Source organism: Lonchura striata, chromosome Z (assembly GCF_046129695.1).
Source record: "Lonchura striata isolate bLonStr1 chromosome Z, bLonStr1.mat, whole genome shotgun sequence".
Lineage (NCBI taxonomy): Eukaryota > Metazoa > Chordata > Aves > Passeriformes > Estrildidae > Lonchura > Lonchura striata.
In genome coordinates, this window is record NC_134642.1 from 35,027,611 (window position 1) to 35,050,004 (window position 22,394).

Consider the following 22,394-nt stretch of genomic DNA (forward strand, 5'->3'; position numbering starts at 1 on the left):
CCATTCTCAGTTTATGTGATAATATTAGGAAAAATTAATTACATGGACCATGTTCTTCAGTTGGTTCCTATTGGTGTGGAAGGTGGTTGCTAAACATTAAATCGGAAGAGCAATTGTTATCACATCATGCGCAAATTATAAATGAAAATATATTTTTCTGAACAAATATAGTTCTATTAAGTAGCCCTAACCGTACAATAATATGGTCACATTGGAGGCTTGACTTTATGGGGTTAAATTTAGAATTTCGCCTGTAGCTTTCCCATCCCTTTCTGGTAGAAACAGCTGTGTATGCACAGCTGGCGTGATGCACCTGTGGCTGCAGGTCTCCTATTGTAGCTGAAGCCTGGGCCCTGGCACGGTCACCTCGCCCCTCTCGTTACCGTGGAGATGCAGTCGCAGGGAATACGGTGCCTTTGGAAACGCCGTTTCCAGGCTGCCGCGGGCTCTGGGCGGGCGCGGCCATCGCGACGCCGTGCGGGGGTGAAACCGAAAGTGCGGGGCCGGGGCGGGCCCGCGTTCTGCCCGCCCCGGCTCCGCTCCGCTCCTCCCTCCCATAAGCGCCCGAGCCGCCCGGCCTCACTCAGCATGTCGGAGAGTTTCGACCGAGTGCCGGGTGCCGGCCGGGGCCGCGGGGGCGGCGCGCCGGAGAGCGGCGGCGGGGCCCGGCCCGCGGGCAGCGCGTCCCGCGGCTCGGGCTCGGCCGAGGAGCAGCAGCACCAGCCGGGCGGCCTCTTCCCGCAGCAGGAGCCATTGCGGCCTCCGAAGACGGCGCCCCTGGGCACCGGGATGGCAGGTAGGGGCTGCTTTCCCCGCTCGCTCTTTTCGCGGGGCACCTGCGCGGCTCTCCGCCCGCCGCAGCGGCGCCGGCATCTGCGCTCGGGAGCGTGGTCCTGTTCCCGGTGCGCGATGCGTGCACCGCGCTGAGGCCGGGCCAGCGTGGTGAGCCCTGGGGGCCGGCGGACAGCTGCGCGACTAGAGAGGGGTAAGAGAGAGAAAACCAGAGAGAGTCATATGATGATGCACGGTGCAGCCGCTCACTACCTGCTGACCGATGCCCAGCCTGTCCCTCAGCAACAATTGACAATTACTGGCCAGCTCCCTCCCCAGTTTATATACTGAACGTCACATTCTGTGGTATGGATTATCCCTTTGGCCAGTTCAGGTCAGCTGCCCAGTCTTTGCTGCCTCCCTGCTTCTTGTGCATCTGCTCACCACCAGAGCATGGGAAACTCATATAATCGACACTTTCCTCATACTGAATCCAAAACGTAGTACTATACTAGCTATCAAGAAGAAAATTGACTCAATCCCAGCTGAAACCAGCATACTGGGTTACGGACCTGGATCAGGTAAAGGTGTGATGTTGTATTGCAGCTGCTTGCAATACTCTCTGTCCTTTCCCCCCTTTTGTGCCCCCACATCTGAGTGTGCTTTTAATCCATCTGTTAATCTGACTGCAGATGGTCTCAGCCTTCCCCCTATTGAAGAATTCCAGCCTACTTGCAAAAAAATAAACCAAACCCAACAATAACACAAAGCAATGTTTGTTGGTCAGCTTTTTCAGGTAGGTATCAGGTTCTGTTTTCAATAAACTTTATGAGCTAGTCTGTAAAGAGAGTTTGGAAAATAGTGTTTTAAAAACACTTCAATTAGATGTTTTGGCAAATGGTAAGAATGACAATAGCCCAATGTCCTTGAGAATTTTGTTGAAAATAAGTGTTGGTAAAAATTAGTGATGTCTGTCATTTATTGACCTGACAGATGTATCTTGTATTTGTATCTAAAATCTATGAAAAATCACAGGATAATCAAATGTACTATAAGCAGATTTACTAGTTGCTTAGGTTAACTCTTAGACAATGTGTTTACATGGAAAATAAGTTTTTTTCCCCATCTCTCGTTTTTGTTTTTTTTTTTTTTTTTTGTTCACCTGCAGAGGAGCACTACTTACTTTCTATCATGTAGAAAGACATGTGGAGTGTGCCCAAATTAATATCCATACCTAAGAATAAACAATACAACCTATGTATTTGAAGTAAGCCTATGTATTTAAAGGAAGTATATTTATAGTAAAACCATACTTTTAGTAAAAAAAAGTGTTTACTCTGTGTGAATACATACTAGTTGATTTCTGAGAGAAGCTGTTAACAAAAACTTTTCAGAGCACCTGCAAAAGACGGGAATTCCATCTGGATCACAAGATAAAGTTTCAGTTACTGATTCTGGACCAAAAATGGCTGAACCTCAGTTAGCTGTGGATCCTGTAGCAACATCAAACTTGTCTGCTAAAGCACCTGAATTTTATCCATCGGGGTACAACCAGAACTTCAATCAAAATTTCACAGTGAGTGTTTTAACTTCATTCTTTAATGTGTGCCAATTTACTTGTATTCAAATTAATAATGTTTTCTTGAAATCTTTTATGTCAGATAATTTGAATTCTGTATTTCCTGAAGAGATTGCAAAAATTCAGATTATAACCTCCAGAGCTGTTAAGTGTTAATGGGTGAATAATATGATGTACATGAGAGCCTCTGCTGTGGAATATTTTGCCAAAGCTTGCTGCAGATAACCATATTCCTTTTTCACAGGCATTGGTTACATTCAACATGAGAGTAAGCTGGTTTTGGTGACTACCTCTGTTGTAGTCATATCTGTACTGCATTTTAAATTAAAGCATAACCACTTTTATGCAGAATTCACAGGTTTTTGAAGATAGTTTGGGAGAGAAATCTTGAACTTTAGCTTTTCTTAGCACAGGCTTTGCCTTTCCTGAATTTCCTGTGTCACAGGTACCACTTGTCATGACTGCCTAAGCTAGTGTACCATCATGTGTCATAAGTGGTGTTGTTTCACCAAAGGTCAAAAAAAGTGGTAGACTCATTCCTGCTAGTTACCTACCAGCACTCCTAGTTAGAAATATATTTCCACCCAGACTCAGATCAATTTGTAGATACATCATGTAATAAAAGCTGGTACTTCTATTTTCTATTCCATTGTCTTCCATGTTACTGATTCAGTAATTCTACTCCAGGGAAGATCTCTGTGAATTCCTTTTGTTATGCAAACAGTCAGATTCTAGTACTATATCTAAACAGGTGGGAACTTTTACAAATACAATCAGATGATTAAAAAAAAAGGGATGCTGAATCAAATTGGTTTTTGATAACTGATAGAAAAATTTCATTTGAATGCTGATTATGGTGATTTGGTATTTTGAAATCTTTTCCTCACCAGTAAAATTGATGTTTCCTTAGTGTTACCAGCTTTGCTTTTTACTGAATATAATTACTCTTTATTATACAATAAACCCCAAAGCCAACATACAACTGTTAGCAATGCCAATGTGAATTTGTTTTGGTGAATTGAAAATCTAGGAGAAAAAATAACTACTTTGCCCCAGCACTGGTTACATGTTTTCTATAAATAAAGTGTTTCAGTTTCAAGGCAAAGAGAAAACCCAAACAACCTTTGGAGTGGGATACATAGTGCACTCTTAAAACTGCAAATTTTCAATGCCAACAATGGTGCTTTTCAGCTGTTTTGCAAAAACACACAAGCATGTGGGAGTTCCTGGTTGCTATGTTGTTGGAATGTGCTATGAATGTGATTCATCTATTAATAAAACTACCTCTGAAAATGTTAGCAAAACATGTTGCAGGGACTTTAATCTAATTAGAATATAAAACACATAAAACAGTGGTATTTTTCTTTCATTCTTTACTATTACAAAATCTGTTAGTTTTTTAATTTAGTAACTGAAGGAATTGGGCTCACTTGTCATAAAAAGAAAAAATTCAGCACACTTTACAGTTACAATGATTTTGCCCATGAGTTTTAAAATTTGAATCAGAACAAAGTTTTGAGAAACTTTTTTTTTTTACTTAAAATTAGTACTTTATAGCTTTCATTTATGAAGAACCCTGAATTTTTAGATCTCAAATATAGTATTTCTCTCATAAAATTCACAGTTGTTTTGCAATAGCAAAATAACATTTATTATTTTAAAAACAGTGTTGATTTCTTGTTTGATTGTGCACCATTATAATTACTGTGTGTCCATGTAGCATTTGCTGTTGGGTCAGTTAATATCCAGTCTTTCCAGTTTTTGATGCTCAAAACTATCAATTACCTGTGAAGATGGTTTAAGGAGTACAGCTTACAAGATTTACTAGAATTTTCAGAAAAACTTTACCAGGACTTTAAAGAAAGGCCTCCATGGAATTCACTGTTTGCATAGAGAATCCAACCCATGGAAATTATAGATGTCTGCAGCAGAACTAGTGACTAGGTAGGTTTGAATTGCCAGTAGGAAACACCAGATTTGTTCCCTGGAATGGCTGTATGATAATGATATGGCCGTCACTCCATCAGATGGGCATAATGATGTTCTTACTTCATAGCTTTAAGAGTGAGATTTTTTGTTATTTTAGGGTTCCACAATCCTTTTCTCCTGCTTTTTTCTTTTTTAACTTCATAATTTCCATCAGAAGACCAAGCATGAGTGCCACTTAACCTCATTCAAGCATGAATAGGTGCTTTTGTATATGCAATAGTCTTTTTGTACTTGGGTTTGCAATAATTTTGTTGGAAACCTGTTGAGCTCGTATAACTGTGTAGGGAAAAAACCTTGTTCATAAGAAATATGAAGAAAAATCAAATCAGTGATAAGTTGTTAGTGTCTAAGTTCAGAAGTGGAAATGTGAATTTACTAGATAAAGGAAAATGGCAATCAGTACATACACAGAAACTGACTAAGCATATTTGTCTCATGAATATTTGCTACAGGCTTTGTTTTTCTCTATGTAAATCAGAAGACTGTTAGTACCAATTTAGCCTGCTACTCTTCTATATGTAAACTTATGGACTGACACATAATAAAAGAGAGTCAAGTCTATAATCTTTTCATCAGTTACTCTCCTGTTGTGAATAAGCCAGGATCCCATCCTGTAGCTATCAAAGATTAGAGAAAGAAATTGGAGCACTGGCTTGTTGGAGTAATTATTGAAATTAACAGAAAATTTCTGGTTGACTTTTGTGACTTTACAGTGTAAAGTCACAGTGACTTTGAAGTGATGTGTAATCTTACAGGCCAGCTCCTCTTGAAAAATAATCATGGGCCATTTGCTTTGTTTGCCTTGGGTTGATACACTGTGCGGTTCTATGTTTATGTTAAATTTTAAAATCTGACAATGAGACATGCAAGTACTTTATATCTAGAAGATATTGGGCTAAATTTAGTTAGTTTTTAAAGTATCAATTACAAATAATTTTAATAAAGTTGTATATTTCTGAATTTCTAAAGTACTAATTTTTCTCTCCCATTTGTTCAGTTCCCTGGCATAGTTATTGAAACCTAGACATCTTTTGAAGTAGCTTATTTAGTACAGGTAAATGAATATGGTACAGAGTTTAGTTCTCTGTGTTTAGCCTCTTAATTACAAGCTGAAAATAAGAGTGTGTATACAACAGGGACACTAGTATTCCAAGTGGTACTGGAATCCCTTACAACACAAGGATGTTCTCTAAGACTGGATTCTTGTCAAGTGAGTATGAGAGAAAGATAGCTTCCTCTCTGCTGAAGGAGGATCTTGCAACAATCTGACAGCTGTCAGAAGGAGCAGCTTCTTTTGCTAGCTACTTGCATGCTCTGCAGCCTGGCTAGAGAGTTTTCAGACAGGTTGTTTGCAGAGATGCTAGTTCAGTTGTATGTGATTAAGCTGCAGTAGCTGCACAGTAATGTAATAGCTCTTTGAAGCAAACTAGTTTTAAATTTATTGTACAGAACTCCAACTGGACTGTTTGAAATTGCCTTATAAATATTGATTTTCTTTAGTGAAGAAGAGTATGTAGCAAGTCATACATAGGCCTGTTAGCATTTACTTTTTGGATTTCTAAGCTCCAAGTCATTAGAATGGAAAACTTTAGGTTAGAAAAGACCTCTGGAGTGCCCGTGCTCCAATCCTCAGGTTGTCAAATGTAGTAATAATTTGTCTTTATTTTCATAAACCCATATTTTTTTCCTATTTCTTGTGGGCAACATTAAATTATTTAGTCTTTAGTGTTATTAACCAGCATATCTTCTACTTAACTATAGGGAATCATTCTGGTTTTACTTTTGTTACACTGATGTATGCCCCACCTCACTAACTTATGACATGTCTGAATGATTTTGGAAAGTCTGCTTTTTTTACCCACACATTTTTTACGAGTCATGAAATTAATATCAGGATGTGATTTTCAACAATGTGTATCTTGTCTTTCTCATAGTTCATACCCAGCTAGGAATTTTTCACATATCCATGTTGCTTCTCAGTAGAGGAGAGTTAGGCATTTAGAAGACAAAGTAATGAAAAATCCCTATTAGGGGAGTAGAAGGGGTAGTGGGAGAATATAGTTATAATCCTTGTTGATATATTTATGTACACTAAGTAAAGGAAAAGTGCTTTATCATTTTAGCTCAGCTTTACTGTAGATAACCTTTAAGCATTTTTAAATGGTGGAACAGTTGAAAACTCTGATTTTTCTTTGTTACTCTTATGTCTTGAATTGCTAATTGTAAGTCATTTTTAAAAAGTGACACTTCAGGCTCCTTCTTGCATTTCTGAAATATATGAGATGCTTTGCACAACCTTTTGTGTAGTGTGACAAAATGATTTATTTGGACTGTGTTGCTACTAGTGACATCACTAAGTATGCTGCTTTCTTTGCTATTCCCTTCATATACCTGCATTATAATCACCTGGAACAATATTGACTTTAGATGCTTTCACATAGATTAATTTCTGAATGGACAAAATCGGTGTTCTTCTTTTCCATCAGTGGGAGCATAAACATCAATAAAGTGATACTGGATAGCCCCTCCTCTGTTTAGAGAGCAAGTGTGTTTACTGTCTTGTCTGGTTTTAAGCCTCAGTAGCTGTAAATTAATGCAATTCAGTTTGAATAGTTTTATTTCATGCCTTGTAGTCTTTAATCTTTTGCCAAGAGATGCAAATACTCTGTCTTTAAAATAGCAGGTTTTCTGATTATACTTCTTACATGGGAACAGTACTATGTATTTATTGTATTTCTCCAATTACTCTCCTTTCTGCATATTTTTGGAGCACACTATCTAAGCCCAAAATACTTTGTTTCAAATTTTCCATTTTTTTTCCTTCTCCAGTTTATAAATCCATAATACAGTTAGTGTCCACACCAGGAATGCATGTTGAGCCTCAGTTTGGTAGTTCTACCCTTAACAGATAAACTTACTTTGTTTGTTAGTCAATCTTGCAACCAACTTGGGAAAATTATTTATTTTTAATTCATCCTTGTATGTATTTTACTGGGAGACCCTAATGTCTGTAAAAATATTTTGCCTGGTTCTTAAGGTGACTGGTCTACAAGAGGCTTCTGAAGTCTACACTCCAGGAGATGTTGAGGTCTACGCTCTGTAAAAATGTTGACGTGAACTGTGTAATAAACATCTCTATCAAGCATACAAAGACTCAAAACTAAGGGCTGTATGGTTATTTCTGGAGACAGAAGGTGTAAAAATTATTCAAGTACTTGTTTTAAAGTACTTGGCATATTCTTTGACTTCTACAGGATTCTTCCTTTGAAGATAGATGTGATGGCTATCTGACCCTGGCAGAATATGTACAAGACTTCCTAAATCACCTCACGGAGCAACCAGGTTGTTTTGAAACGGAAATAGAACAGTTTGCTGAAACACTGAATGGCTGGGTTATTGCAGATGAAGCTTTACAAGAACTTGTTGAACTTGTCTATCAGCAGGTAATGTATTACAAGATGGACATTATGCTTCTGTTACCCAGTGTTCAAAATAGTAATTCCAGTATTTGTTACATAATTGTACAACATAGTATTTTTATTATTTGATATTTTTTTCCTTTTAGACTGAAATATATAGGGAAGGATTTTGCTTAGTAAGTTGAAATGTTAGCTTAGTTTTGTTGTGTGTTTGTATCTCCTGGATAACATACTACAGCTGAAATTATGGTACTTAATTAAAAGAAGTTGTATTTTAATTTTTGTTAGTAAAGATTGGAGAAACTTATACAATATTGTACACTTTTATTCTCTTGTGAAAAAAAAATTCTTCATAGTTCCAAGATACTTTAATTCCTCGGTATTTTAAAAAATTAAATCCATACCTACTGTACACACCATCCTTTGGGAAGTACCTCTTTACTGCCAGGATTTTTTCTTTGTTTGAAATATACCTATTTCAGAAAAGCATAATTGGAGAAAAGGAAAGCTCCTCTAAGGGTAACTAGGTCCAGTCGCATTGATGGCATGGAAATGAGGACAAAGACCTTGAGCTGAACTCTGCACTAATTGGGGGAGCCATTGGAAAGAACAGCTTAATATGTGTTGCTTAGCAAATGAGCTGCTCTTACTGTCTTTTGGGCTCGCTGCAGAAAAGGAAGCCATGCTTCTGGCTTGCTCTTTATTTTGTTGGGTGTCTTTTATGGGTTTGTTACTTTCAAGTTCTGCCTTGAATTAAAGTAAAAATCAAGAGTTTTATTTAATTGAAGGTACCTGCAGAATATTTTAATCTGGTGTATGTAGAAGTGGAATGACTAGTTGGTCATTGTACAGAACAGTAGAGTCTCAGGTTTCTCATTATTATACAGAATTAGTGCAAATTTAATTGAGACCAGTTTAGTTAGACATGATTATCACCTGTGCTGCATTTGGCAGCATCATTTTCCCATTCTTTATTTGAACCCATGGAGGATAGTTTATTGGAAGGGGAAAAAAAGGATTTTATGCTATTTTTAATTTCCTGTATTTTAAATACATTGACTCACATTTAATAGAAGTCTTTAATGTTGCCTCTTCCTCTCTATCCCCCTTTAAAAACAAGCTCACCATTAAGGTTTACTGTGACTTCCTCAACTCAGAAGTTCAACGTTAGTCTGAAAAATTTACATGAAAAAGTTACATGCAAAATATAGCTTAATGCCAAAAAGCTATGCTAGTATCTAAAAGCATCTAATTTTAGATATCTTGTGTGTCAGACTAACATAGTGTCTAAGCAAAGCCAACTACACTTAATAATTCTTCTGTCTTGAGCAGAGGCTCAAGCATTTGTCTCCTGGTTTTTCTCAAAACAATTAAAACTGCTGAAACTTACAAGCATCTACTTCAGTGATACAAATTTGATCCAACAAAACAGATTTACAGATGCTAAGTTTCTAAAGGAAATCTACTGAAAGAAAATAAACCCACATCCTGTAGGATCTTCCCTTCACCTCTGTATAAAATATCTTAGCCTATCTATAAATAGTAATTATATATATACTTACATTCTTATTTATGTTAGAACATAGTGAAGTGTCAGTTCTTCTGTCTTCCAAAAGCTGGACACTGAATTCATAGTTAAAGAACCTTTACTGATGCCTAATTAATGCAATGGATTGTTCCTGTTAGAGCAGCTACAGTTTCTCAAGATACATCTTTGGTAGATTAACCATCATGCTTAGATTGTGACGTTTTTGAATTGGAGATAAAGTGGTGTTACCAGCAATAATTGTTCCAATAATATGATTTGCAATGTAACAGTTGATTATTAGGAAGATATAGGATGATAAAAATATGCCAGATCATAATATCTAAAATATAGTTATTTCAATGTTTAGTGCAACCACGAGTACAGACCAACTAATAAGGAAGATAATTTTTTAAAAATACAGATGAGATTTGAAGAATTCTTGTATATATTTGGATGTTAAAATTTTTGTTTGCTGGGAGTTTGTTGGGTTGGGGTTTTTTGGGGTTTTTGTTTTGTTTTTTGTTTTTGGTGTGTTTTGTTTTTGTTTGGTTTTTTTTTTGTTCGGAAAAAAAATTTAAAAGGCTAACATAAAAAAGGGATACCTCTTCTATTTAGAGCAACTGATTGAACCACAGCATCAAAGTCTGTTTAGGTAGTTCACATGCCCCTTACTGTAAAGTGAATTCCATTTGTCTATCTTAATTACTTAAACTTGTTGTATCTTTCAAAGACACTTAATTTTTTTCCAACAACTCTATTCACATAGTAGAATTATGTCTTTTTCTCTACGTGTAAGAGGTAGCTAGGTATAATTGTATTAACAAGACTTTTTTTTCAAATATGTTGGAACAGCTCAAACATGCAAACATATCTGTAGCACTAATAGATGATCAAAATGTAAAAAAAATATTAACGGATTATAAAACCAAAGTAGAAATTTACTGAGTTCTTAGTATCCCCATTTTCTTTTGGGCAGAGCTGGTGAAGTTATTTGCAGCAGAACCTTCTTTCACTGAAACTGCATCTGAAAAATAATATGAAATTCAGGTGTTGTTAGAGGAGGCTTGAAAATGAGTGAACAAAATAAATTTCCATCTCTTTAAAGTTTGAATTATCAGATTAAAACATAAGATTTTTTACACAATATCATTCTTACCATCTTTTTTCAGATGGCATAGGTATAGCTGTTCAGCAGTAACAGGAGTTGTTTTAGAAAAAAAGGACACACCAAGAGCTGTTAATTGTAATGATTTAGTCTTACTTTCTGATTCAGAAGTTTGCAATTCTCCAGATTGCTGTAGCATGTATGGGAGAAAGTATTTCTCTTTACTTGCTATGTTCTTACACTCTTTCCTTGGGTATTAGCCATGGCAAAAAAAGATTGTGGAATAAATAGCTTATAGACTGAAAGAAGACAACTTTTTATGATGTTGTTTGAATATAACCATTGGTCCTTGAGAGAGTATGTGTTCTTGAAAAAGTGCCTTAATGTCCAGTGTTGTTTTTTTTGTATAAGCAGTCTGTATGTGACTTTGAGACACTCTTCTGTTGTAGGTCATAGTGCAGAAATAGAATTGCATGAAGGCACATGGCATAATGGTGGTTTTTTTCTTAGAGCCACAGAATCACAGTATAATGAACTTTTAAGTTCTGCTTAATATAACATATAAATGCATGTAGCAGCATGCTGAAGCTATACAAAAGTGAACTTGGCAAATAATAATTATTAATCATTCATTTTCTGCTCTTGAGTTGTCTGATCAACATTAAGCATGCATTTCAGAAAAGCTTTTGAAAGTATTTTCTGATAGCCTAATCATTAGTTTTATAAATAATATATTTTTCCATTTTTATTTTGGAAGGCCACATCTGTGCCAAATTTCTCTTACATGGGAGCACGGTTGTGTAACTATCTATCTCACCACCTAACCATTAGTCCACAAAGTGGGAACTTCCGACAGTTGCTGCTTCAAAGGTCAGTACCAGTCACTTTAAGCCTCATTCTCTTCAGCTGCATCCTTCTGGTTTGCGTGTTAACTCTTTCTGTTGCGTACAAAGAGGTACTACTTAAAATAATAGTAGAGATTTTATGCGCCTCCCCTCACAGCCCCCCAAATTACTAGACTGGCCCAGATTTACAAGGCCTTGAGGGAAGGCGAATCAGGAGCTGGGCAAAGATGCAAAAGGGGCTCCAATATCCCGATGTGGTTCTCCAAGCTGTTTAATCCATGAGATGAGGGGGAAAAGAGAGAGCGAACAGGAAGGGACATGGCCTTATCTAGGCTCTGGACAGGGAGGGCTTTCTGGCTCTCCACCAACCCCATCGGAGCAGGAAGGAGGGGACCCTGTTTATCTGATTCCAGTCACGGGGTCCCTGAAAGGGGAAAAGCATAGTCCAAGTGCACTGTAACAGAGATTGAGGAGTATCGAAACACAAGTACATGCTGGGTATTGAACACAGGCATCTTAAAATATTTTAATATTTTTAAACATAAAAATAGGACTCCATTTGAAGTTCTGTGGGATCTTTTGAACTAAGTATATTAGATTTGTCCCCAGAATAGTGCAAATTGGAAAGTTAATCTACTTTAAAAGTATACTAAATGCACATATGGGTACTGTCCTTGTCCTTTGATTCTAACCAGTACTTAATTGTGGTTTTTTAATTAGTGCTTTTGGTTTTTAGCTGGAATTTGTGTGTAAGGTTTATTCATTGATAGGCTAACTGACTTTGTATCTATGAAATAGTTGTATAAAGTTCAGAAGGATAAATTTCTTCAATTGCTGCAGATTTCTGGGGACTGCATCTTAATAATGGTTGGACTTTGTAGTTGACATAAATGCAACATTTTTAAATTGTTATGTATCCTCTCAAATATTACTGCATGACATTTGAAAGAGTACTGTCTGGACACTTCAGAATTCTTTAGAATTTTGCCTTTTTTTTTTTTTTTTGTTTAAATACATCTGGCTTTCTAAGCTTCAGGTTTGCCTCTTGTTTGAAAAGTTTTTACTTAGTCCAGCAAAAGTGTGATAAACTTTTACTGTAGTGCATTCCAATGGTCTTTTGTCATGAGTGGAATGTTATGGTTTAACCTGGCAGGTAGCTAAACAGCTTGCAGCCCCTCACTCAATTCCCCCACCCTTCCAATGAGATACGCAAGAGATTTGGGGGCAGAAAATGTAAAATTAATGGGTTGAGATAAAGATATTTTATAAGGATAGAAAAGGATCTGAATATAATAGCAGTGATAAAAGAATTAGCATATACCAGACAAGAGACACACCATGCAATTGCTCATCACCCATAATGCCCAGACAGTTCAGTTCCTGAGCAGCAGCCCCCAGGCAGCTTTCTCCCTGGTTTATATGCTGAGCATGAGGCCACATGGGATAGAATAGCTGTGGGGTCAGCTGTGTCTCCCCTCATCTTCACTCCAGCCTTCTTGCTAGTGGGCTGGGGTGAGAAGCAGAAGAGTCCTTGATGTAGTGCAAACACTGTGAAGCAAAAGATAAAACCAGGGCATGGAGAAGCTGAAAACACTCATTTTTCTCTCTTTTTCTCTTTTTTTTTTTTTTTGTTGTTCTCTATTTATTTTGTTGTTGTTGTTTGTTTGTGGGTTTTTTTTCTTTTAAAATAATTGGTTATGATTTTTTTAACTGTGTCTTACTTGAACATGAAAGGAAATCCCTGTTAATGTTGCATTTTCTGGTTCTTGAAGAAAAGCCAATGGATAACATTAATGTTAGCATCCTGAACCTACTAATTTAAAGTTGCTGGTGTTTTGCTTGCTAGTATGGATAAAACTGGGAGTGGGAGGGTCTGTGCAGATAAACAACCTAATAATGTGACCACAGAGAGGTCATCTTCTGTTTCTCAACAAAGTTTCTACCTGAAGTTTTGTATTTCAACTCTTTAAGATTTTTCAGTTTCTCCACTTTTTCCTCAATCCATTACACAATCATTCAGAATACATTAAAATTTGTCTGGGTTTCCTTCTATCTCACATATTTTTAAAATTTTGTTTTGTACCGTTAGGTAAACTGGTGTATTTTTTGCACAGTTGCTAAATACTAGGAAAATTACTTCACTGCCATACTATATTAATCCTATTTTTGTATTTATATTTAAATTACAGAATCATAGAATTATTTGGGTTGGAAGGGACCTTAAGAATCATGTAGTTCCAAACCCCTCTGCCATGGGCAGGGAACCTTCTACTAGACCAGGTTGCTCAAAGCCCCATACATCCTGGCTTTAAACCCAGGGATGGAGCATCCATAGCTGCTATGGGAACTTGCTTTGGTGTCTCACCACACTAACAGTAAAAAAATTCTTCCCAACATCTAGTCTAAACCTGTCCTTTGCTAGTTTGAAGCCATTCCCCTTTGTCCTGTCGCTACATACCCATGTGAAAAATCCTTCTCCTGGATTTGGCCCCTCTTGTTGGCCCATTTTAAGTACTGGAAGGTGCTACAAGGTGTCACCAATACCTTCTGTGCTTCCCACTGAGCAGTCACAGCTCTCTCAGCCTGTGCCCATAGGAGAGATGCTAAGGCCCTATGGTCAACTTAGAGGCCTTCTCTGGTCTCACTTAATATGCCTGTGTCCTTGCTCAGAGGACCCCAGCTCTGGATACAGTGCTGCAGGTGGTTCCACCAGAGCAGAGCAGAGGGGCAGATCACGCTCATTCACCTGCTGCTCACGGGACTCTGAATGCTGGATACAATTGGCTTTCTGGCCTTCAAGCATGTGCTGTCACACTGATCGTCTCATCACCCAACACCCCAAGTCCTTCTTGGAAGGACTGTTCTCAATCACTTCCCTGCCTAAGCTGTTCTCAATGCTTGGGATTGCCCTGACCCTTATACAGAACCTTGCACTTGGCATGATTTGCACAAGGCCCCCTCTCAAGCCTGTCAAGGTCCCTCTTGTGTGCCATCCCTTCCATCTACAGTGTCACTTAACACTGCACAGCTGGGTGTCATGAATTATGTATCACTGTCACTTAACATGGCAACAATTTATCAAATAAGTGTAAAGGCGTCTGAGATAATGTGGTAAGCACCCCCAAGAGGGGAACATGTCTCCTTCGTTTCTTTGGGAATTGGCTGCCTGTGCTACCGTTGCACATCCTAGACCCATATTCAGTTGTATAAATCGTGTAACTGTATTAACTTTTAGGTTTTAAGTTATTTTAATTTGCTGCATCAGATATCTCAGTGCTTAAAGACATAATCATGTAATCATATGTGTTTCTCTAAAAGGATGCAAATCCACTGTTTCTTTGTGAAGGCCTCTTATTCCCTTCACAGATCATACATCCCAGCATTCAGCATGTAATGGTTTTCATGCAGTTCATAAGTTCTTAGTATTCCTTTAAATTAGTAACATGTTACATATGTTGGAATGACTACAGATGGTGTAATTGTGTTTTAATTTTTACAGGTGTAGAACGGAGTATGAAAACAGAGATGAAGCTACCAAAGGGGATGAGACTACTAGAAAACAATTTCATGCCTTTGTGCTGTTCTTAGCTGAACTTTATCTTAACTTAGAGGTAAGAAGAAAGTCGGCTGTCATGTGGCTCTTCATATATTTTTTGCTTTGTGTAGGTAAATACTGAAGTGGACTGTAATTTGAGATGTTTTTCTAAAGGCAGAGGGCAGTAAAGTAAAAGAACTTTGGAACAGCTTCATTATAATGCATATGTCCAAGAAACATATAAACAAAAAAAGATTAGATCATTAGAAGAGAAATGTATAAAAATGAAAGTGTAAGAATTTGTGGGAAGAGCCAACCACAAACATATTTGGAATGAAGCTTTTATTTTCTTTTACTGGCGATACTTAACCAACATATTAAATGTTATTAAATGCCTAGCAGAAGTAGATCAGGATCAATTCAGTATGTAATTCAGTATTCAGGTACTAATAAGAGGTGTTAACAAACCTTTGAAGCAGATGTGAAAAATCCTCAAAACGAGGAATTAAAAATGCAGACTATTAAGGATACTCCTGCTGATGGTTTAGTCATTGACTAATGCATGAAGTATGCAATCTTGTATTTAGATTTCTTTTCTGTATCTGTGATATGTACAAAAATGTGTACAAATTTTTTTTCATTTTTATGCCTGTGCATTTACCAAGTTCACTTCCTGCTGTAATGTAGTTAAAAATACACATTTGACTTGATTGTTTCAGTGGTTTGATTTAAGCAAACACTGTAAAAAGTTTCTGCTGGCATGGGGAAATTCCTTCTCTGACTCTTCCATTTCTGGACTGTAAGTGGTCCTTGAAATCTGCTTTTCACTCGCTAGAAGAAAAAAATGAAGATTTTTCAAAGACTTTGAAATGGGGGAAGTTGTCTATTTGTATGGAGTATACCATATTTCTTGAAGTATACCATTTGGTTTTAAAATTTTCTGTATTTTTTTAATTATATAAAGACTGCCTTCTAGAACTAAGCTACCATTGCTGTAAAGAATATGCAATGCAGTGTGGAAAAGAGCATGAAGTTCTGGAAATTTGGTATTTTTTGGGCCATTAGGCGGGCATTTGGTAGCTTTTCTTAGCAATTTGTTAGCAGAGAAACAAAATTCTAGACCTCCATTGTTATGCCAGAATTGCAAGGAGATTACTCAGAGTAAGTTTTGCACTGACACTGAGCTGTGTGGGGCAGTCAATGTGCTGGCAGGAAGGGATGCCACCCAGAGAGACCAAGACAGGCTTGGGAGGTGGAACCATGAAAAGAAGGTAAAGTGCAAGGTACTCATCTGGGCCAGGCACAAATACAGGCTGGGTGGAGAATCAGTCTCAGCTCTGCTGAGAAGAGTTTTGCATGTTAGTGGATGAGGACCTCAACCTAACATGCATCAGATGTATGGCCAGCAGATTGAGATAGGTCATGACCTAGATGATGTTTAAGGTCCCTTCCAACCCAATCTATTCTATGATTCCTTGAAAGTTGGTGTTCCAAAATGGTTACAGTATTTGGCTATAAATGTCAACTATGTTGATCATAAACCAAATAATACAGCATTCAAGAGAGAAAATGTGCCAAAAACAATTTCTAAAACTTGAGTATTTTAAATATTAAGGGGGGTGGGTTTTGATTATGTTTTGCAGATTAAAGGAACAAAGGGACAGGTTACACGGGCAGAAATTCTTCAAGAAGGTCTTCGGGAATTACTGAATGCACTCTTCTCTAATCCTTTGGACAGTAATTTGATTTGTGCAGTGAAACTGCTGAAGGTAAGACAGTAATTTTAAAAGAAAAAAAATCAGTCTTTTTAAACTTTAATATAGGGAATAGTTTATTTATTCCCTAGTTTATAGGGAATAGTAGGGTAAATTACAAGTGAGGAAGTATTTATAGGGATTTATGCATTACAGCATTAGCAGAGCAAACTACTTTTTTTGTTTTCCTTAGTACCATTAGGAAATTGAGCCAGTAAAAAAAGTAACAAGATGCTCCATAAATAAATACAAGGCCATTTGTGTACAAATGAGCGATAGAACTGAAGTTAAGGTGCAAATGAGTAAATACTTCCTCTAGATCTCATTTTGCTGCTTCTGGTGTGGGAGAAAACTGTAACCAGTTTGAATGAATTGTGAGATCTTAGGTAATGCTCTGTGTTCTGAAGAACATGTGGCCATTGGGGTCCACCACTTTTTGTGGCAAAAGGTTCTTAATATCTCTTATTCTGTGCTGTCTGTGTCATTACTATTATAGAAATACATAGATTTCTCTTTCATGTTGGAAATAAACCTCTTTGGTCATAGCCCATACATTTTCTTATAAAACAGCCTCTATGTTGGAGAAACTCTTATCTTCAGTAGGTATCATTATACTTGTAGTTGGGAAAACAGTTTACATTAGGAATGAAAGTTAAATGCTAAACAGTATTTTTCTGAAGATTTTTGGTCGACTTGGTTTTTTTTTTCATTCTTTACCCTTCCTCATACTCCACTGCTTCTCAGCCTGTTCTATCTTGAATTTCATTTATGACAGCTTCTTTTGATATCATAGATAGGGAAGAGAGACATTTGTAATTTAAAACCTTCATTTGAAGTTTGAATGTTTAAGGAGGTTGCTTCACAGCAAGTGTGAGATTGTACTCAATGAGCACATTCACTCTTGTGGTCAGTCCTTATGTTGGCAGGGCTTCCCTGAGACAAGGCTCATTGAAGAATCTTTATAAGCAGCAATATACAAATCAGGAAGCTTTACAGTGCAGTAAAGAAGAAAACCAGTAATTTAAATTGTTTTATGACACATTGCTATATCTAAAATGTGTTACAGAAAAGAGACTCCGTTTTTTCATGCAAGTGTTTTCTGATGTTTATAGTATCTCAAATGTTGAATATATATGTAGCTAGACTGGGCTGCCTCATGAAACCTTGGTTTCACTACTGAAGCAATAAATGTGTCATTTTGTCTTTTCCATTTAATACAGTAATAGAGGTTTTCTCTGTTTGCTGTGCAATATGTTTATTTTTAAGTAATCTTGATGCTATTTCCTAATTATCCAGGATTAAAGTGAGACCACTGTAGAATACTACGAATTCAAGTAAATGCTGACCAATATACTTGCTTTTCTCTTGGGATTTATCCCTTTGTATCATCAAGTGCCATTCCAGGTGGTTTTGATTATGTAATGTTTATGCCGAGGAGATTGCTATTAGTGGCAAACTATTTTTTTTTTTCTGATTTAACTCCTCCTGTGCAATTATTGGACAATGAAGTACCTATTCTTGTAGCAAAAAGCTTTCATTCACAGCTGTTTTAGACTGACTCCTGCTGAAGCTTTCCTGGAAGCAGCTTTAGCCTTGTACACTTTTATAGATTAAAGTTCAGGTTGGCTTCTTCAGATAATTCTAGTCTCCTTTATAAATACCCAGAAGAAATTCTCTGGCATGTGTGATGCTGGTCAAGTTGACTGAAGTATTTCTAAAGCTCAGTAAAGTATTCCCTGTTGTTGTATAAACTGCTGGAATCAACTACAAAAATAAGATTTAAAGGAAATAAATGATGGTAGTATGTACTTAAATCAAGTAAGATCTGACTAATGTTACTGAAGAGTTGTTTCAAAATCATATTTCAAGACTGAAACAAGTGATTGTGAACTTCTAGGTAACATAAATATTGGACACAGGGCTCTTATACTGTCTGTAGTTTAAAATAAACTATGAGGTCTATTAATCTGTTTAGCAAAGAGATACAGCTGGAAGTGTCAGCCATCGGGTAGTCCAAGTGTCATGAATCAGTACAGAATCTCTTGTTGAGTGTTTATTAAGGATTTCTCATTTTCTTAAAAAAAAATACTAATCCCTTTTCTTTAGTTGACAGGTTCCGTTTTAGAAGATGCCTGGAAAGAAAAAGGAAAAAATGATATGGAAGAAATTATTCAGAGAATTGAAAATGTTGTGTTGGATGCAAACTGTAGCAGGTGAGAAGATAAATTTATGTGCAGTGTTTTGTTTATATGAAAAAGGAACACCTTGAAAAATCTTCAGCTATAATGCAAAAATTATCTTTGAAACTTATATTTATGAAAATTAATGTGATGTGTGAGGGTCATTTTCCATGTTAAAAAAATAAAACTGTTTTTCAGTTGAAGGATAATGTGGCTTTTTTGGCAGTTGGATTGATTTTGTTTTGGAGTGGGGTTTTTTGTATTTTAGTTTTCAATAGAGATTCAAGTTCCACTGTTCAGTTGGGTTTTTTTTAACCTATTAGGTCTCAAAATCTTCGGCAAGTGCTTTAGGCTCTTAAAACAAGAATACACCAAGAGGAAATAGGGGCAATATCTCATAGTTTATACTTTTAATTTTAAATTGAACAGGCTTAAATACATAGAAAAAGTACTAAATATGTAGCTGTATTAAATACATACAAATTACTATAAATGTAAAGGCAAAATGATATCTACTTTGTCATTTGTTTTTCGTTTGGGTTTCTTTCTGGAGAGCACACCTTTTTGGCAAGGTCTTAGCTTTAATTGGGGAAAAAAATGAGTGGTTGACTAATGTATTAGTAATAAATTAGTGGTTGACTATAATCATAAAATTGTCATAAAACCACCTGTATGCATGAGGTTATCTGATTCTGCTTCATCCTCAGCTTCTTGCAAACTTACTAAAAACCTGTAGAGGGCTCAGACACTGATCTCTTGCCATATGGAGGGAGGCCAAGAGTGGCTTATACCATCTGTGGGTTGTAATTGAGCTGCCCCCAAGAGGATGAGGAAATTTTTGCTTCAGGAACCAAAATAGATGGCACAAGCTGAGGCTTCAAAGATACAGAACAACAAACTAATTTTGATGCTTTTCGTTGGTCCTAAACTCATGAGCCAGACACAGTTAGGTGACAAAAAGGGGTTATCTTAGAAGGATCCTTAGGTGCCCAACTCACTAGGTGGAAAAGTGCTGAAGATGCACACCCAGCATAATGTGTATACAATTTCTGTACGTTTAGCAAATTAGCATAACTAATAAGGATCTCCAGGTTGAGACATAAGTGGTGAGGTAATTTTCCCCAGAGCAACCCTTTCTGAATTCCTCTCCTCCTCAGATAGGAACTAAACTTTGCTTATGAAAATGTGTCTGGGAGAGCTGGTTTCAACTTGGCTTCCCAGAGAATCTAACCTTGGACCACTGGCTTGGAGCTGCTGTCTTTCTATCTAATATAGTAGATGAAATGCTAGCTGAAAATACTGTAATAGGCTACAGCACTACAAATATACATGTAAAGAATACAGAGACTATATAAAAGAAGAAAAAAGGTAAAAATCAATTCAGTATCCATTTCAGCTGGGAAAATAACTGTAAAATTTATTAATTTATGTATTCTTTAATGATAACTCTTTTCCATAGACTAGCTTAAAAGAAGAAGGAATCTTCTCTTATTTTAGGGATGAAATGGGTGTTGATATCTAATGTACTGGGGGCATTACTTCTTACTTTTGACTAAAACATTTCCATATGATGAAGAAGACTAAAGTTAGGACCATAGAATAGATAGCTAAAATAAAATCTGAAGATCAACTCCCTTTTTTCCCCAGTATTAATCCTTTTATCAAAAAGGATTGCATTCTTCAACTTGTACTGCAAGTTGTGGTATCTCAGTAAAAACTACAGCAATTTTCTCTTTCATATGAGCTCCTTACTTAACAGCAGAGGAAATGGAGAGGGTGAATATCTCATAACTGACACATACATCATCTAGACTTGCAGTTGTAAAATTGAATTCAAAATTATCTACATAATGGATCAAATTTTATCCTTCTTGAACTTGTTTTTTTGGGATGGATTTAACTATCTTGTATTTGCACAGTAAGAGAAGCCAAATTTCTTGCTTGGCACAAATTCTAACTTTTGTAGTGCTTCTCTATTTCAGAGATGTGAAACACATGCTTCTGAAACTAGTAGAACTGCGATCTAGTAACTGGGGTCGAGTTCATGGAACAACTCCACATGCAGAAGCTACGCCTGAAAACGACCCAAACTATTTTATGGTAAGAATGTATGGACATTTCAGTTCGTTAATTTCATGTGAATTTGGTTTGATCCATCGACAATTGCATTATTTGAAACTATAAATCTTTTTCTATGAATACATGTAACTTTCTGGATGACTTTATTTTTAGAATGAACCAACATTTTACACTTCTGATGGGGTTCCTTTCACTGCAGCAGACCCAGGTATGGCACAAATTTAGCTTGCCTGTCTTCTCAATCATTTTTAAGAAGTTGTAATTAAGTTTACAGCCTGTTGAATAACATAAAATGTTATATTCAAGAGTCTAAAACCTATTAAGCTTAAAAGACAAAAATCTGCTTGAATCCCTGGTTTAGTAACGCCCGTGATTTATTCTGCATTAAAGAAGGTAGGTGTTTGAATTGCAAAATGTGCATTTGGGCTCATAGGTCAGAAGAACTTCTTCAGTAATCTACAGCATCTGACCTTTCAAGAAAGCCAGAAATATTCAAGTCTTCTTTTGTTTGTCCATTGTTAGTATCAAAATCAATTCAAAATCCTTGGTCTCCTTATCTGTAATCTGAGCACAATGTGGCATAACCTCATTTGAGGTAAAGACATCTGTCACAATTTTTACAGTTCTATAGGAAGTTAGGCATCATTTGTAGACATCCATTCATGTCCTGAGAAAAAACACTGGAGAAGGATCTTTTCCTGTCAATATATTTCCTGCCTTTTATGATTTCATTAACCAGCCCATTTTCCAACTTTACATATTTCTGTTAATTTAGCAGACTAGTCTTACATGTTACTCATTCTCATTTTTACTTTGCCAGATTATCAAGAAAAATACCAAGAGCTGCTTGAAAGAGAGGATTTGTTTCCATATTATGAAGAAAATGGAGCAGATCTGTCAGGACCTGGGGAGCTGTATGTTTTCTTTTTTAGTGATGTATTTTTTAAATAATAGTTATTTTTACTGTGATGCTGTGATTGTTCAGATTTAGGATTCCAGTGCTGACAAAAATGGAACTAAGTAATGTAATTGTTATTTAGTTCTACAGTATTTGTTCAGATCAAAATTGGTTTTTAATCATACCAGTTTGAAAACTATTTCATGTTTATTCTACTCGTAATTACATATCAGATGTTTATGCACATGTACAAACATACTTCTGCACTTAAGAAAAAATTTGCAGGCAAAATGAAGCACCAAGCCTTCAAGTGGTTGTAGTAAGGCAACCTGAATTTGTTTGACTGGTGTGCATGAACATCTCAGCAAGAGATGATTACTGAATTTCCGGTGTCTTTAAAAGGGAAAAAGTGTTAACTTTCTCTCTTCAGCCTAAGGACTATTCCCTTCAATTGGAGGGCTACTCATTATTCCTGTACAGCAAGAAAGCAACCTAATGGCCAAAGGGGAAGCAATAGTGGAGAATATGGCCTGGGTTTTTGGCACCAGTTTATAATAAAGAAATATGTAAAATAAGTAGGAGAAATATGGTCTAAAATAAATTGCTCTGAGCTTTATGCTCACAAAAGAGGACTTTCAGATCATGATTTGACACACAATAACATTTTCAGTGTTGTTTTTATGCATGATAAGAGTGCAGACCTGAATCAGTA

General features: G+C 36.7%; 2 protein-coding genes across 3 annotated transcripts in view; both read left to right on the forward strand.

Moving 5' to 3' along the window:
• FGF10 (fibroblast growth factor 10) overlaps positions 1-22,394 on the forward strand; it is a 525,855-nt gene that overhangs the window by 261,795 nt on the left and 241,666 nt on the right. The gene's annotated exons all lie outside the window — the stretch shown is intronic.
• PAIP1 (poly(A) binding protein interacting protein 1) overlaps positions 1-22,394 on the forward strand; it is a 30,164-nt gene that overhangs the window by 2,837 nt on the left and 4,933 nt on the right. The window contains exons 1-10 of one of the 2 annotated variants that reach the window (XM_021553856.2): positions 575-796; positions 2,166-2,347; positions 7,594-7,782; positions 11,149-11,261; positions 14,736-14,847; positions 16,415-16,540; positions 18,632-18,738; positions 20,688-20,805; positions 20,938-20,992; positions 21,605-21,698. In XM_021553856.2, coding sequence (XP_021409531.2) covers positions 589-796; positions 2,166-2,347; positions 7,594-7,782; positions 11,149-11,261; positions 14,736-14,847; positions 16,415-16,540; positions 18,632-18,738; positions 20,688-20,805; positions 20,938-20,992; positions 21,605-21,698 — 1,304 coding nt within the window. In that variant the 5' untranslated portion in view covers positions 575-588. Of the gene's footprint in view, positions 1-574; positions 797-2,165; positions 2,348-7,593; positions 7,783-11,148; positions 11,262-14,735; positions 14,848-16,414; positions 16,541-18,631; positions 18,739-20,687; positions 20,806-20,937; positions 20,993-21,604; positions 21,699-22,394 lie in introns of those variants that run through there. The other variant, XM_021553857.3, reaches the window with a different exon arrangement.